Source organism: Manis javanica, chromosome 17 (assembly GCF_040802235.1).
Source record: "Manis javanica isolate MJ-LG chromosome 17, MJ_LKY, whole genome shotgun sequence".
Taxonomy (NCBI): domain Eukaryota; kingdom Metazoa; phylum Chordata; class Mammalia; order Pholidota; family Manidae; genus Manis; species Manis javanica.
In genome coordinates, this window is record NC_133172.1 from 47,209,093 (window position 1) to 47,226,103 (window position 17,011).

At 56.6% G+C, this 17,011-nt stretch overlaps 1 protein-coding gene across 4 annotated transcripts; it reads right to left on the reverse strand.

Annotated features, from left to right (window-relative positions):
• Nucleotides 1–7,308: 7,308 nt before the first annotated feature.
• CDH16 (cadherin 16) lies at nucleotides 7,309–16,859 on the reverse strand. Of its 4 annotated transcripts, none has more exons than XM_037025446.2 (18): nucleotides 16,635–16,767; nucleotides 15,588–15,645; nucleotides 15,222–15,305; nucleotides 14,649–14,804; nucleotides 14,441–14,579; nucleotides 13,930–14,088; nucleotides 13,043–13,239; nucleotides 12,300–12,422; nucleotides 11,941–12,091; nucleotides 11,505–11,732; nucleotides 11,355–11,431; nucleotides 11,093–11,281; nucleotides 10,751–10,992; nucleotides 10,073–10,206; nucleotides 9,115–9,357; nucleotides 8,840–8,947; nucleotides 8,439–8,555; nucleotides 7,309–7,662 (listed from the first exon to the last, which is right to left on the reverse strand). In XM_037025446.2, exons 2-18 carry the CDS (start codon nucleotides 15,630–15,632, stop codon nucleotides 7,565–7,567), a joined length of 2,490 nt encoding a protein of 829 aa, XP_036881341.2. In that variant the 5' UTR covers nucleotides 15,633–15,645; nucleotides 16,635–16,767; the 3' UTR covers nucleotides 7,309–7,564. The 4 variants fall into 4 exon arrangements, with proteins under 4 accessions (XP_036881341.2, XP_036881342.2, XP_036881339.2 ...); XM_037025447.2 differs by having other exon boundaries at nucleotides 16,611–16,696; XM_037025444.2 differs by lacking the exon at nucleotides 15,588–15,645 and having other exon boundaries at nucleotides 16,635–16,859.
• Between the last annotated feature and the right edge of the window lie 152 nt (nucleotides 16,860–17,011).

Here is a 17,011-nt window from a genome sequence, read left to right on the forward strand (position 1 = left end):
TCAGCATATCTGAGTGTCCTGTCACTCCCAATGTGGGCAGAAAGTGCATTTTGTGGGTGTAAGAATATCCCAGAGGGTGGCCACCTTCTGGTGAGCTGAGCTGGGGCCCCTTGGGCCCAGCTTTAACACCCTGTTATGTCCTGAGATTCTTATTTGCCAACCTGGCCCTTCCCTGAGAGGACTCCCCTGTTTCTGGCCAACCCCAGGAAAAACCCTGGTGGGGAAACTATCGAGGGAAGAGGGAACCTGGACTGGGAAGGGAACCAGGGTCCGATTCCAGCTTAACAAATAACTGGAATCAGCTCAACTCCCACCCTTGATCTCAATGACTATCAGACTCCCTCAAACCTGTGCTCCAGCCTCATGGCAACATCACAGTGTGTCCCAGTCCTCTGAGCTTTTGCCCAAGCAGCTGTCCCAGCCTGGCTACCCTTCCGCACTCCAGCTGCCTTTGTTAACCCCCATCCCCGAGCTGGGTCAGGTGCCCTCTCTTCCCAAGTCATAGCTTCCATCATGCTAACTTGTCCAGGGGTGACCCTGAGGGGAGGCAGGGAAAATGCTAGGAGATGTTGGATGAAGGAAAGGGAGGGCCCCTGGAAGGGATGAGGGAACTGAAGAGGACCAACGGTGTGCCCAGCACTGTTCTGTGCCAGGGTCTTGAGGGAGGCCTCAGAGCTTTAGGCCCCTCACACTCCACAGCAAACAGTGAGAGAATATGGTGTGGGCCACCCTGACTTAGGCTCTGTAGGCAAGGAGAAGGAGCTGGGCAGAACTGGAATGAGCCGGAGTATCCCCTCCTTAGTCTGAGCCCTGGGCAGCAGGGCTGGGAATGGAATTCTCCAGCTGGATGGAGTTGTTCCTGGAAAATCCCCACAAGACCTTCCAGAAACATGCCTTTGTGTCTGACTCTGGCTCCTTCAGACTGGTGGAGAAGGGGCCTTTTGGTAGCTGGACTATGTAGGACCCCTGGGCCTGCACTCTGTGACACTGAGTAGAGATAATGCACATCTTTTGAGCACCACCTGTCAGCTTACAGAGTTCTCCCATCCACCCTGAGAAACAGGGATGAACTTGTCCATCTTTTGAGAAGGAAGGTGATGCTCAGAGATGCCAAGTGGCTGGTGCAAGGTCACATAGCTGACTCAGGATTCCAGGCCCACCTAACAAGGGTCAGCCTACATATGGCTCTAGTTCCCCACCCCATTCAGGATTCCGGTAAGGGCAGGGTGAACCCGCAGGCTGAGGATGCCACTTCCAGCTCCATCCTGCTTGACCAAGCCTGACCTGGCCCCATGCCTGCCACTCTCAGAATAACCCAGGTGGTTCTGGGCATGGATCGTTGGCCATCACCTGGGACCTATTTTTGTCTTTAGGGTAACAAGGAAGCCTCATCTTGTGCAGTAATCACTTTAGGCAAGAGTGGACCATGTGACCCCCAACTAACCCTGCTGCCTTGCTGGAAAATGACCCCAGCAAAGAAGGGGAAGTCACTCTCCCTGTCCAGCCACTTCCCAGAATCTGGGACCTACCCCATTCCCAGGTCTTGGCAATACATAACCTCCCCCCCCCACCCCCACACTATGCCCAGGAAGCCAAGAACCTCCTTATTTGTCCTCAGACCCATTGCCAAATCTTAGGCACCTGAACAGCTGGAAAACTCTTTCTCATATCTAGCTGTGGAAATAAGTCCATTTCCTTAGGTTCCAGCCAGAGGGTTCTAAAATCCAGGTGCAGGGGCCATCAAGGGATCCAGCATCTAGAACTTGTTTTCAGAATCTAGGACCCTGGTATCCTATGGGGCATGTTTGATGGCATTGGAGGAGACGACAGAAGCTGTGGGCATACCACAGAAAACTCTGAAAGGTCAAGTACAATCTCAGGGGTCACAGACCCCAAAGGCCATTTATAGAGGGATGATCCCTGTGGGTGGGGCCCAGAAATGCACAGGACACCCAGTCAACTTGGAGGTGCTCCTTTTTGCTGAAACCTGGTGTATCAGGGTAGAAGTGTTGAGACCTGAGTTCAGGAACATAAGATAAATGCATAGAAGAAAGACTGGAAGGAAGCATGATAAAAATGTTACTGTAACAACAAAAACAAGAATGACTGTGGCTGCAGTGATGATAATAGTAGTAGTTGAGGGCCAATTAAGTGCCACAGCCCTTGTGCTAAGTAAGGGCTTTGCTTGTATTATCTCAGTTAATCCTCGTACGTGCTCTTCTCTTGGCACAGTCGCCAGTGGCCCATGTTGTAAGCTCTATAAATGAGGTTGGTTTCCGCCAGGTCTGCAGCTCTCCTGGAGGTGGACAGATGAGCCCTTAGGCCCAGTACATAGGGGATACTGTACTTCTGCCAGCAGCGCTGGGAGTGAGAGGGCATGGCTGGCCCCCTCGGGGATGCCTTTGGGGAGACAGCCAGGTCCACTGAGCTGACCCAAGCCCCCACTTGGCCCTACTCCTCTAGGCATTGGGGCTTGAAATAGTGGCAGTTTGAGAGCTGACAATCAAAGGGCAGCTAAAAAAAGTCCCCTCAGTCTGGGCTCTGTCGCACACGGCTCGTAGGGCCTATTTTAGGGGAGAGGGTGCAGACGTGCCAATGGAAAATCCATGGGGCGGGAGTCTCCAAGGTGGGGGACCTATGTGTCTCCCTCTCCCCATCCTGTCCCCAATCCCTGAGTGCACATATGTGTACAGGCACACAAACACATGCACACATACACATTTGCAGCCTTTTACCCAACTTCCCAACTGTTGAGTTTTGTCATTCCTACAACAGCCCAGGAAAGAACTGAAGAAACTGAATCTCAGAAAGGGGAAGTGACTTGCCCAAGGTCACACAGCCTGAAAGTGGGTCAGACAGTGGCTGACAGTGCTGGAAGTGGACCTCTGTGGCTCACAGTGCTCTTCCCATAGAGGCAGTCCCTGCCTATGGCCTCACTGGGAAACCAACACATTGTCTTCTGAGCTCAGAGGTGGTTCATTCTGGGTTGGACTGGGTAGGAAGCTGATGCCTTGAGGGTCTTGATGAGCACATGAGAAGAAATCCCACTGGAAACCCCTAGTCAGTTCTGAGAGGACCTTGCCTGCTGCTGGTGAGGCAGCTGGTGCAGGGTCTTGCCCTGGGTGAGCCCACCTCCCACCCTGCCCCTGTGACCACTTCACCAGCCCCCTGCCCAGGCCCCCAGGGCCTGGCAGCCCCTGCCAAGTTTCCAGAGAATGTGTCAGATAAGGGGCTGGTGCTCATGACTCTCTCCCTCCCAGCCACTATCTCTGACCCTGCCAAGTGGGTCTTACCATCACCAAGTGGGTAAGAATAGCAACAGCCCAGTAAGTGGGCAGGCACACATGGACAAGACAGCAATGTCTTCAGCAGGCAGCTCCGGCCCTCAGATAGAGAACTAGTTGCTAGGTCCCCCTCCCCATTAGCTGCAGCCCCAGGGGGCTCCCCCACTGTCCTGGGAAATCCCGCAGTATCTTATAACACCAGGCCTCATCTTCTGCCTCTGCTGCCTCAGCAGAGGGGCTCTGGAGGGGAGCATACCACCCTGCTAATCCTGGCCTAGGGCCTGAGCCCTGCCTTCCACTGAGGAGCTGTGTGGCCTGGAGCTGGACACTATCCCTCTCTGCACCCATGAGCAGGACAAGGTGGCACAGCAGCCTCTGAAGCATGGGAAACAGCAGCAAGTCCTCTCCTGGGGTTAGGGCCCCTTGATGTCATGGCAACTGAATGCCCCATGAACTCTGCACCACTGACTTCCTGGTCAGTTGGGATGTGGACAGGGTAAGGGTGCGGAGTCCGGGCATACGATCACAGGGTCAGGGGGCGTGTTGTGGCTGAGTCCTCTCTAGGAGTCTTCCTGTGATGGTCCCGTGGGCATGCTCCACTGTGTCACATGAATGTGTTGGGGTGGCTGCGTCACTCTGAAGGAAGGGGCTGTCGCTATGGAACCCAGGGTGAGCGTCACTGTGACCTGGAGGAAGGGAAATCTAGGAAGCCTTGTGTCCAGGCTCCTGAGCCGCTGTGACACGTGGGAGTAATCAAGGGAGCTGAATCCATCCCCGTCACAGGGCAGCGGTCCCTGCAGCCCTCACACCCTGACTCACTGCTCGGGGGTCAGGACCTCCCCCAGCCTCTTCAGCCCTCAGCTCCCAGCCTCCTCGCCCTCCTCATCTTCCCCCTGTTCTCCTCCCCTACACCCTCAGGTTGACCTCTTGTTCTCCTGTGTCTGCAACCCCACAAGGAGCTCCAGGGGGAGGGGGAGGGGAGGAAGGAGGAGCTGAGGTGAGCTCCTGTCACGCTCACACACTGTGATGTAGGCACCACGGGCACACCTTAAATACACTTACACACCCACACACACGTGTGCACGTGCGCACGCACCTCATGGAGTGACAGGGCTGCCAGTAGGTTCCCAAGCTCACTCTGTCAACACTAGCCCTGCCAAGAAGACCCCCACAACCCCTGCAATCCTTTGGGTCCCCCCAGGTCACCAAGGCCCCCTCATTAGAAACACACTGTCCCCCCGCAGCAGGACATGTGCAGGCGGGGATCAGAGGAGCGGCCCTGACACCCAGGCTAGAGCCCTGGGTGGGCACAGGTGGGTGTGGGTGCGGGGGTATGGGAGGTCCCCAGACTGCTCCTTTCTTTGTGAGTGAGGGTCAGACTAACTTCTGGGCCTCTTGCTTCAAGAGCCCTAATCACTGGGGCTGGAAAAAGTTTAAAAATATCCTCATGTTTACATTCTTTCCGAGCCGCCTCCCAATCCTCAGTGCTGGGTCCCTTTGATCTGGCACTATGCCCTGGAAGGGGCCTGGGGTGGGGGTGGGCATGAGCTCCCCACCCAGGCAGACCCCTCAACTCCCTCCAGTTGCAGGCCCAGCTGAGCCCCGTGAGACCCCTCAGTACCCGGGAAGAGAGAACTTTGGGCTGGTAAGGAGCCAAGGCTGGAAGGGGGCGGTTGCCCAGGGTCACCCAGCAGGGCCATGTTGGGGCTGGAGTTGGGGCTCCTCTTCACATGCCTTCCTAAAAGCCTCTCATGGGGCCTCTGAGGAGTGTATAAAAGTGTGTGGCTGTAGGCATTTGTGGGGAGTACACCCCACAGTCTAGGGACCAGAGAAAGTCACGTTTATTGAGCTCCTACTGTGTGCCCAGCACTGTGCTAAATGTGTTTCGTGGGGATTGTCTCCTATGTCCTCCCATCAGCACCATTTCAGTGAAGCCCATTTTATCAGCAAATAAACTAAGGCTCAGAGAGATAAAGCCACTCACTTGGGAACACACAGCAAGGAAGAGGCAGAGCACGGATCACATGTTCTTTTACCAACACTGAACAACCAGTTATCCCCCGCCTTCCCCAAGCAGGGGGTAGGCCTTGCCTACAGAGTGGGCCTCCCTCACTAGTGGGGACTTTTACAAGCACTTGCTGACCCACCCCCAAGTCCACAAACCAGTGCCAGCTTCATCTTTCTTTCCTTCTGTGACCCCAGAAAAGCCACACCGGTCTCTATAGAATGGACTGAGGATCACAGGACAGACTTACGGCTGCAGATGCTCAGAGAAAGTGAGCCCATGTCCCTGGGGATTGTGGACCTCATGGTCAGCTCCAACACTGACACCACCAGAGAGTGGCCCTAGCTTGGAGGCCAAGGAAAGAAGGCCTCAGACTAGGGTGCCTTAAGGCAGATGCCTTAATCTGCCCTGGTATCCTGTCAACCATTCTTTCCTTTGTTGGTGCCCCGCCCACCTGCTCACCCACCCATCCATTCATCCACTCATCCACCCCCCAACCTGTTTACCCATCTATCCATCTGGAACAAACACCCAGAGGGCAGGGTTATTCCAGGGTTCTAGCTCAGGTGCTGCCTCCCACTGGCTGGATGAACTTGGGAAGGTCCCTCCAAACTCTTTGCATTTCACTTTCCCCCCTCTACGAGAAGGAGCTGGCCTGGGTGATCTCTAAAGCCCTTCTGGGAGATCTCATGGAAGCAGAGACCATCTGAAGGCTGTAGGCACCTCTGGAGAGGAACATGAACCTAGTCTAGACAGTTCCATCTTGTGTTCTGCTTCCAAGACTCCGCGCTGCAGCTCTTAACCTCCTTTGCCTTCAAAATCCTCACTGGAAAATGCAGCCAACAATCTGGCCCTCACAAGTTGATGGGAAGATTATATGAGATGCTGCCTTTGAAGAGCTTTGCACCCTGAAGGCTTCTGGGTGGGAACAGGCCAAGCAGAGGATCCTAGAACAGGGGCAGGAAGCTCTTCTTGGACCACAGTAGTCTAGTTGGGCGGGCCTGGGCCCAAGATGGCTGGGACCAGCCTCAGAGTCCATTCCTGGGCTCGGGATCCTGGCTGAGCCGCCCAGGCTCCTTCAGGCCAGCCAGGATGCCCGCCCAGTCTCTTTTGGCTGGGCTTGGCCCCCATCCCACAGAATCTGCCAGGAGTGGAGAGATTATCTCCTAAAAATAGGGCCTGGGCCCCACAGAGATTGTTTTTCTCCTTTCCCCGTGATTTACCATCATCAGCTCAGAGTGCCTGGGACAGTAAGTCCCACCCTGGTTCCCCAAAAATTTAGGATAGAGGTGTGGGGGATCAGCCTGTGTCTGGGGTTGGTCAAGGGGACAGGGATTGGAGGTGTTGTCAGGGCTCGGCAGGGCACCATGCTTAATCTTAGGCCAGGGGAAGGGATTTCCCTGGGGCAGGGGCAGCTCCAGGGTGAGCCAGGGGTGTTCCTGTCCCACCCCAATGCTGTCCTGCTGAGTGACCCCCTGTCTCTGATTTTCTGCAGATCCCCTCATGCAATCACCAGCCTGTGTGTGAAAGCCAAAGCTGCCGTGAGCTCTCCCTGGGGCAGAAGGACCCATCCCCAGGCTCACCTCTCCTATTCTCCCCCATGGGACCATCATGATTCCTCCTCAGACCCCTCTTGAGACTGAGGGCCTTCTGCCCACCCCAATGTGCAGGTGGGTGCACAGAGACACGAGTGTGCTCACATATGAGCACAGCACATGGACTCACTGGGTACTCTCCCAAAGCAAATACGATGTCCAGGAAAATACAGAAATGACACTTTCAAGAACACCCTTCTCAGCTATTATCTAGACAGCTGACCCAGCCAGGGTCTGCAGCCAGTAGTCTCCAAATGCCCATGGAAACGATCCAGCTTGCTTCAACCTCAGTTCTCACTAACAGCCTATATGATGTTCCATATGGAGATCCCAGGTTTGTCCCCCATACCCTTTCTGTACAGCAGGAGACAGGGAAGGGGTGAAGGGGCAGGTGGATACAGGTAATGCACACATGCACATGACATTCAGATATGAGCACCCAGTTCTCTGAGGCTTTATTATTGGACAAAATGCTGCCATTTGGAACACTTCCATGGGCAGCCCATCAGAGCAGTGTCCAGGCTCTGCAGACATGTCTGGTGATGTCACCTCCACCCCAAGGCAGGTGAAAGGGTTTCTACTCTGTCCCGGCCCATATGGACCCTGCAGTGCTGGGTCCTCTCCCAGTGGATTCCAATGGAGCCAGAGCCTAAGCTCCTAGTTGGGACGGCCTGGACCATTCACACTGCTGCCTTCAGGGGAATGCTGTCCACTGGTTGACCTAGGTCCTTCTTCCTTGCCAGGGTCAAGTGGGTGAAGATGAGGATGAGAAAGATGCCTGAGGAATGGGTCAGCCATCAGTAAGGGCTATGGGACTTCTCCATCACAAGGATGCCCTGCTATTTGTAGTGGCTTAATAAGGAAGCAGTTTTCCTAGACAGCATTCCTGAGGTTGGGACTCTGTCTGTGGTCCTGGTGTCTGAAAAGGCCTGATTGCTGGGGCTGCTGGGCGTCTGCCCTCCAGAGGCTGCCCTAGAAAGCCCCAGCCTTCAAAGTCCCCTTCTCTGGGGAATTCTTTGGGTAGAGGTCATCTGGGAGCCGGTGAGTTGCTCCCATGGACCCCTGAGAGTAGACACACTGTAGCATTGTGCTAGAACCAACCAAAACAAAAACAGCCAGGGAAAAATTTAGGGGGCTAAAGAAATAAGGGGACAGAGGGAGGCTTGGACTGAAGGCAGGATGGAAAGACTTGGACTCCGCCACTGTGTAGCCTTGGATAAGTCACCTAACCTCTCTGAGCCTCAGTGACCTCATCTAGAAAATGGGGAGATGCCAATATCTACCTCACAGGTTGTAGGAAGGATTCATTGCAATAATCTTATGCTTGACATAGGGCCTGATACACAGTCCACATGTACTAACGTAGTGAAGTGTTGTCATCAGTGATGACCATAATGACTATTATAACAGGAAGCAAGAGCATAAGGACTAGGAGAGTTGTGGGGGGTCCTCCTCCAGCCCTCAGGGCACCATAGCACAGGGCACTGTTTACCTGGAGGCTGCAGCTCTGACCATCCACCTCCCTCACCCACACGGGGGCCCAGCCTCCATTACCTATTGCTATCAGGGTACTCATGAGGATGCCCACAGCCGACAGCTTCGTGGGCATGCCCTTCATGCGGCCCACCTTGCGCATGCACTGACCCTCCATGTTGCAGCGACACACGATCACTGGGAAAAGGGCAGGGAGGAAAAGTAAGGGTGGTGGAGGAGGAGAGGGCTTTCCAGCCCCAGCCCAGCCCAGCTGCTGGCTAATGTGCATGTTTCTGTGTATAGCATGACTCATGTGTATGTGTGGGGTTCATACTCCTGTGTGTGTGCCTAGCCACAGATGGGCAGGTGTGCACAGGCGTATGCTGTCCTTGTGAGTGTGCATTCATTTGCACCCAGGCCTTCCCCCTGCATCTCAATAGCTCACTCAGGAACTACAGGCCACATGGAGACCCTGGCCTCACCTCGGACAGAGAGCTGCCATATCCGGGTATTGTGGCTGACAAGTACAGGGACTATGTGTTCACGTGGCTCCACCCAATGCAGGGCCAGGGTGAGGTAGGCATGGGAACCTGTTGGGAACAAAGCAGTGCACAGACATGAGCCTGGACAGGGCCCCTGGGAGCTGCTCCCCCTAGGCCCGGCCCCACCCCCGAGATGGAAGGGCATCTCATTTCCAAGTACCACCCCCCCACCCCCCGCCTTGGCCACAGCCTCTCCCTCTCCCCACCCCACATACCATTGAGAGCCTGGAGGTGCCAATCCCGCTGCACTGTGGGGTTGGGACCAAGGGCAAAGCTGTAGGGACCGTGCCCGTTGGCCTGGTCAGGGTCCTCACTGTGTCCGCTGACAACCACGCCATGGTCCTGGCGGGGGGTGCAGAGGTGTCGGGCAGGCATGGGGGTCAGAGATGGGGTCTGAGCAGAGGGGGCCTTCAGGAAGTAGATCATGAGGGTTGCAGAAGTGCTCAGTGCTGGCTCATCTGAGGAGGAGGCAGTGCTGAGCTGGCCCAGCCCATCAATCTCACCCTACAGAGACCCTAGGCATGTCCCTTCACACTGCCCCTCCTCTCCACCCCCATCAGCATCCGCACACCAGTCTATGGCCTTTCTGTGCCTTCCTGATGCCAAACTTGCCCTCACCACCCCTCACCCACCCCTACCTACTGCTGATGCCAGGGCCCTACAAGGTAAAGATGCCTTGACTGTAAAGAAGCTCAGATCTGTGGGTCTGTCCTGCACCACAGGACAGCCCAGCTCAGAGCTGAGGCCCATTTCCCGGACATACCCCCCCCTGGGCTGGTTTTCCATCCTGTCAAAGTGTCATGCAGAGTCCTCCACTCCTGTGCCTAGTGTCCCACAGAGGCTCACCTGGCTCACCTGTCCCAGCCTCTTGCCCTCCCTCTAGCTGCCCAGCCTGGTATCCTCTGTTCCCAGCCTGTGTCTGAAGCCAACACCCTGAAAGGCCCTCTGGGGCTGTGGAGCATTGTAAGCATCTAGCATGAAGTGTGGTCTGAGAGGGAAAGCAGAGGCCAGGCATTCTCAAAGAGGGACCCTGGACCCCACCTTCAGCCCCCCTTCCTGCCTGAAGCAGAATGGATGCTAGCCAGGGCCCCAGGGAGGAAGCCCAGTCCTCCCCATCTGTCTGTGTGAAGCTTGCTCTCCTTCCCAGAGGTCCCCACTGCTGCCTGGCCATACCTGCATAGTGGGCCTCCGCCAGCACCGTGTACATGTCCCCAGGCTGGACACCCTGCAGGGGCCGGGCTGTGTGCACCTCCCCGGAGACCTCCTCAATGCAGAGCCAGCCCTCTGTGTCATTGACCAGGGAGAACCTAAGGCCCAGAAAAGATGGGAGACAGGAAGGCACCAGGATCATATATGGGCCATGTGACCTGCTCAAGTTCCACATTCTTTCTGTGGCTTAGGGTGTAGCAGTGGCCAGGAGTGCCTAGACCCTCTCCCTAGCTTCAGGGGCTTGTGAGGGGACAGGGCTTGAACCTATGGCTGTAGGGTGGACTATCAGAGTCTGGAGCGCCTGACTCAGCTCCACTAGTCCCAGGTCGCCCCCACAAAGGGGCCAGAGCCTGGGAACAGCTTTGTGTATGCTCCAATCTAGGGAGGGGTTGAGGAGAGCTGGGTCCAAGATGGCAAGGGAGGCATCTGAGCTCTCTTGGGGTGCAAATACCCCTGTCCATGCCCTATCCAACTTATCCAGCCCTTGTCCTCGCCTCTCCCCCCAAGACTCACAACCTTGGCATTAACCATGGTCTGAAGGATATTCCAGGCCATAGATACTGTGAGTCCTCTCTGAGGCCCTGGGGGTCATTGCTGGGAAGCAGCAGGGATCCAACCCAGCCAGGCTGGGCTTCCGCTCACCTGAGAGGACTGCTCATGGGGTCTGAGGGCTGGATGGTCAGCAGGAGGGAGCCGGCTGGGGCGCTGACTGGGATGCTGGCCTCATAGCTCTTCTGGTCCAGCTTGGGGGGTGGTACCACCCTCTCCACCAGCACAGTCACTGTGGCTGTGGCTCTGGGGCCGGGCGCCGACCCCACGAGCTCTGCCACGCTCTGTACCACCACCACCAACCTGTGGCTTGGGGCTGCCTCATAGCTGAGGTTCTGGAACCAGTGGGGTCTGGCTCACTGCATGTCAGGGCGTGGGACATTTGTGCACACATGTGGGCACACACGTGTCCCCTCCTCACCCCCAGCCCTTTACCTTGAGGAGTCGGAGATGGACATGACTGGAGTCTGGCTCCCAATCCAGGCCAAAGGTCCCCTCCACATTCCCCGCCTCAATGGCGAAGTCCATGAGGCGGAAGGAAGGCTCAAGGTCCGCATCAGTGGCCACGAGCGTGGCCACCAGAGTCCCAGGCTCTGTGTCCTCAGGGAGGCTTACAGGCTCAATCTGGAGAGAATGGGGAAAGGCTGTGAAGCCCCCATCAGCGCCATTCCAAGGTCTCCTCCCTGCTCCTGCTTACCTGGGAAGCGGTGAACTCAGGGGCATGATCATTGATGTCCATAACTGTGACAGCAACCTCACATGTGCTGCTGAGACCTGAGGCAGGGGAGGGCATGTTGGGAAGGCCAGGAGTAGAGGGGCAGGGCCCCCATCACCCTCAGGCACTCACCGCCCTCTGCTCCTCCTAGGTCAACAGCTAGCACCTGGAGCAGGATGTTCTGGCCAGCTGGAGGGCAGGCAGCCCCCAGCATCACACTGCCAGAGGAGGAGTCCAGCTCGAAGGCCCTCCGCTCTGCCTCTGCCTCAGGCTCAGGGCTCAGCAGCCGATACACAACTTGGGAATTAGGGGAACTGGGGGCATCCATGTCCTCTGCCAACAACCTAGTCACCTTGGTGCCTGCAAAGACAGCACCCCACCTGGGTGGGACCATGGCCCAGCCTAGAAATTTTCTGCTGGGCTGAACCTGAAGGGGTGTGTGTGTGTATGTGTGTGTGTTGGGGGAATATTGATGGAGGGGCCTGTCGCTGGCCCTTCCCCCAAGAGCCAGATGGCATGGTTCACAGAGATTTCACCATCCCCCATCTCCTGAAGGCCCGTAGCACACCTGGGGGGCTGAGCTCAGGGATGCTGACTGCGGAACCGTGCAGGGGGCAGACAGGCTCATTGTCATTCTCATCCATCACCACCACATGCAGCTCTAGAGGGTCTGCGTAGTCTTCACCACGGGTGTTCTGAGCCCACACCTGGAGCAGGTACTGTAGTGGGCAGTGGGAGCTTCAGATGAAAGCCAAAGGCAGCTCCAGCCTGGGCTGGGGCTGGGTGCCCTTTAGCTGGCCAGTTCTAGCTCTTCTGGGCTCTCCTCCACTGCCTCAGTGCCTGTGGGTGATGTGACACCCCCAGAAGCCAACTGGACAGTGACCAAGCACCCTTTAGTCTGCCCTCCTGGTTTCCCCCTCACCTCACCTCAGCCTGGGCTTCTCGGTCCAGCTCCGTGGTCACATAGAATTTCCCCTCTGCATCCACACCAAAGGGTCCAGGGGGCTGGCTCTCCAGGTGATAATGCACATCACCCCCACTCCAGTGTACCTGGGAAGGGGACACAGAATGAGGGCACCCCAGGATGAGGGGCAGGAACAGCCCGTGTCAGCCCTTACACCTCAACTGTTCCCCGGGGGGGAGCATGGATCTCAACTATTGTGTGACCCCAGGCAAGCTGCTCTCCTCCCCGGAGTCCAGGTAGGGCAAGGCCCTTTTGTTTGGGGCAAATCCATGATGGCCTTACCCTGGTCCAAGCCCGGACTCTGCCCAAATTATCTGAATGACCAGGTTTTATTCTCTGCCCTCTCAGGCTGGGCCTGACCCCAGGGCATTCCTCGAGGAGGCCTGAGACATTCCTGGTCTGGGTGACAATCCCCATGGCAGCAGGGAGGTGGCAGCTGTTCTTCCTGAGGAAGCCTGGGGCAAACTCAGGTCAGAGCAGAGGCACACCTGCCAGAGGACAGCCGGTGAGGAGCTGTGGGCTCGGTCCTAGGGCCCTGGACGCCCCAATCCATGATAAGAACTGATGGGAACTGGTGATGAGGAGTATAGGTAGGGAGGAACAGGGCTTAAGCTGGCCCCAGACCCACCCCCCAAATTTCCATGAGACTCAGGCTTAGCCTCACATTCCACTGGGCTGCTTCAGCCTCTGACAGCCACTTACTCACCTGGGCAATGTGGTGTGGGTATGGAATTTTGAGATTTTCTGCCACGTGGACAGGATCTAGGGGCACCCAGGTGTTCTCTACTATGGAGACATCTATGGTGGCTGTGGCCTGGTGGCCTGAGGCCTGGTCACCCATGTCCTTGACCTGTATCAGCAGCTGGTAGGGCCCCTCCAAGGCCTGGTCTAGGCTGGTGCTTCCTAGAAGGGGCAGGGTGGTCAGCTGAGCAGGGGTCCAAGGCGTTCTTCTCAGCAAGGTATCAAACACTACGCCCAGCATACGGAAGGTGCTCAAAGGACGAGAAAGACTTTGGCACCATTGTGAGGATCCAACCAGGACTTGAGAGTTTGCAAAGTCACTTCCATATCTATTCACATAATGAATGGTGGATGGACAGGGGTTGGGAGGGATATAAGATGGAGGCAAATTTGGGTGTATGGATGGGTTCATTGGATGGATATCTGGATAGATGGGCTGCATAGGTGATTGGGTGATAGATGGTAAATGGGTGGCTGGTTGGCTGGGTGTATGATCGGCTTTTCTTTTCATTCCCCAGCCCATGTTTCTTGTCTGAACTCCCAGGTCTAGGTCTCTCTTGCCATCAGACCACAAGTCTCCCAGCAATATCCTTGGGGAAAGGTCTCTGCATGCCCTCAGGTCTCTCCTGTCCTGTCTCCAGATTGTAGGGTCGATGCACTCCAGCCCCATCATTTCTTAGTTCCCCATGCATGGTTCAAGCATGGCCTTTTGCCTTGCTACTCTTTCCACCTAGAATGCTCTTTCCTCCTTTCTCTCTCCAGATCCAACCTCATCCTTCCATTATCACTGAGAAGCCGCCTTGCCCAGCTTTCCCTGCCCCTCCCTTCCCATCACACCCAGCTCAGGCTCACCCTCAGGGCTGAGGGCCAGAGCCCCCAACTGAGGCTCCAGCTGGAACATGTCTGGGTAAGGCTGGGCTGGGGCCTGGTTCAGGATGTGGAAGCGGAGATCTGAGTTGGCTGTGCCTGGCTCATCCCTGTCTGAAGCCTCGAGGAAGAGGAAGGGGATGCCTGGTGTGTAAGGAGAGGGCAAGCAATAAGGGGTGGAAAGGGTAGGAAAGTCCCCTGTGCCTCCCCTATCTCTCACTGGCACTTCCTTTCACGCCCATCATTGTATCAGAACTCTAGAGGCGAGCTTTTCACACCACTTTTCAGATGAGCAAACTGAGGAAAGAAGTGGGTGAGGCTCCCCTGAGGCCTCTCAGTGGGGTGGCAGAGGGCAGGATGGCACAGGAATGGGGGGGCACAGCTTGGGCCCTGGCTGCCCTGTCCTGATGCCAACTCTCTGGCCATCTCTTCTTCCACAGCTCTCCCACCCATACCCACCTGACCTTACTGTGAGCTGGCTACCCTGGACACTCACCAGGCCTGGTACCCTGGCTCAGCTGAACTCTGTAGATGGCCTGGGAGAAATGGGGCACCTGGTCATTCTCATCCTTCACACGCACAAGCACAAACTGCGGGCCCCACAAGACATGTCCATCCTCAGTCTCCAGGGCGACCTGGCAGGGAATAGTCGTTAGTGCCCTGCTCTGCCTTCCTGCTCTTCCCTACACCTGGCCCAGCTGTACCTGTAGCTGGTACTCTGCCTGTTCCTCTCGATCCAGCGCCCTGGTTACCAGCAGGAAGCCAGACTCTGGATCCACAGCAAAGGGGCCCTCAGTTGCCATGCCTGAGTGTCCCAACAGCACAATCTGGCCCCCAGCCTTCTCATGGGGCAGCAGCAGCTGGTGAGGACAGCAGAGGTGAAGGGAGTCGGAGCTAGGCCTGCAGGATACCTCCTCCACCCAATGACACCATTTCCTATGAGGAAATTGAGGCTCAGAGAGGGCTAGCACTTGCCTGAGGTCATGCAACCAGTAAGTAACAGGACTGAGATTCAAAGCCAGCGTTCTTTCCAGCACCTGATGCTCCCCAGTACTCCCTGCCCTTCTTTCTAAAACATGAAACCCTACTACCAATACTTCACTTTTTAAAGCCCTACCTTCTTCTGGAATTAAAATCTTGTGACTTATTCGCACTGTACCACATACTCTCTGGAGAGCAGGGTTAAAAGAGAGCCAGAGCAAGACAGAGAAAGGAGTGCTGGAGGTAGGGGAGGCTGGGCTTGCAGGGACGGTAGGCCACCCAGAGATCAGGCTCACCTTGGTCAGGTACAAAGGGAAATTTCCACCATAGTTTTCTGGGACTTCCACATACAGTCCTGCAGGCTGGGCCTTGGGGAGAGCCTGTGGGAAGATTCTCACCTTGTCACTGGGCTGTCTTCCTGCTGTGGACACAGGGACCCGCCAGAGAAGGGGAATTTCTGCCCCTTCCTTGGGCCTGGCCAGACCTTAGCCCCTCCATCTTCTGATCTTTGACCTCCAGATCCCACAGCAAGCCTACAGCCAGCTCTGACTGCCCCCCAACTACTGCCATCCATGGTCAGGGAGACTGGTCCAGGTGGAGTGCAGGGCAAGGGTACAAACACCCAAGGCCAGTCTGAAGGAGAGGAGCAGGGCCCAGCTCACCTGGGGGACGGAGAGGCAGAGTAGCCACAGGCAGGCAGGGACCATGGTCAGGACAGGCCTGAGGGACATGCCAGTAAGGGCTCAGCCTAGACTTGTGGGCAGGGCCTCCCTCTCACCAACCTCCCCCTAGGAAGAACTCCTCCCCTCACCCCGACTCAGCCTCAAGCCTTGAGTTCCCTAAGCCCCACGGGTGCAACTGTCCCTCCTTCTTCCAGCTGGACCTCCTGCTACCTGATCCCTGTGGGGCAGGGAGCAGGCCTCCTCCTGCCCCGTCCTTCTGTGCTGCCCCAGTAACTCTCCGAGCTGGCTCTCCCATCCCACCCACTTGAACACTGCCCCCACCCACTCCTACCCTTGTCCTCTGCCTCAGTCCATTTTGTACACACTGCTAGGGAACTTCAAGGCAGACTGGCTTCCTCTTCCACCCCATAGAAGGGCCTGAGGGTAGCACCTAGACCCTGCAGGGTAGCACCACATCCTCTGCCAGACCCACCAAGGCCCCCAGGCCCAGCCACCTTGCTTCTTCATTCTTGTCCCCACAAGGATCTCCGTGGGAGTTTCACCTCCAGACCTTTGTCTCCTTCCTGCCACAGCCTCCCTGGCTCACAGATCCCCAAATGGTGATTCCCAGCAGCCCCAAAATCACAAAAAGTTTTAAGCTGAAAGACCCCGATGACTCTGAGGGTCATTTCCTGCAGTTGCCTCACATTGCAGGCAAGGCCTAAAGGGCAGATCCTGACCAAGGTCGCGGAGGACTTGACCACAGGACACTCCTCCTGGCACACAGCGCTTGTGGTTCAGGGTCTCCAGGACTGCTCTCTCCCTCCCACTGCCCTCCTTCAGGCACAGAGCTCCCTCGGCGCAGGAGCCCTACTATCATTTCCACATTTTCCAGCACTGCATGGAGCTGGGCACACAGAACACAAGCACTCCAACCCCTCCTGGGAATTCTCCCCTGGATGACGGCAGGACAGGGAAGTGTTTCTCCTCCCCCACCCCAACCAGCACCAGCCTCAGCCCTACCCGCCTCTGCTCCCAGGCCCTCACCAGCTGGTGCCTAAGGCTGCTTCTGTTGGTCCAGCTGCCGGGCGGGAGGGCTCTTTTCCCAGGGAGCACTGGCCAGGCCCGAACGGGTGGAGTAGGGCAGGGTGGACACTTGAGCAGGTGGGCGGTCCAGCCACACTTGCTCGGGAGTGGAAAACGCCACTGGGCCCACAGCAGCAGGTCTGGCCTTGCCCAGCCTCCCAAGTTATTCATTGACTTTGGAGAGCTGGGGGCTGCTCAGCATCTGTGACCGCCAGCCCCAGGAGTGGGGAGATCATTGTCCTGGCACTCCTCCCACCCCTACACAGTCCGGTGGGTACTTCTTGGTCTTCTGGGCTTGGACCCTATTTCTTTTTCTGTGGCTCCAGACTCAACCCCGC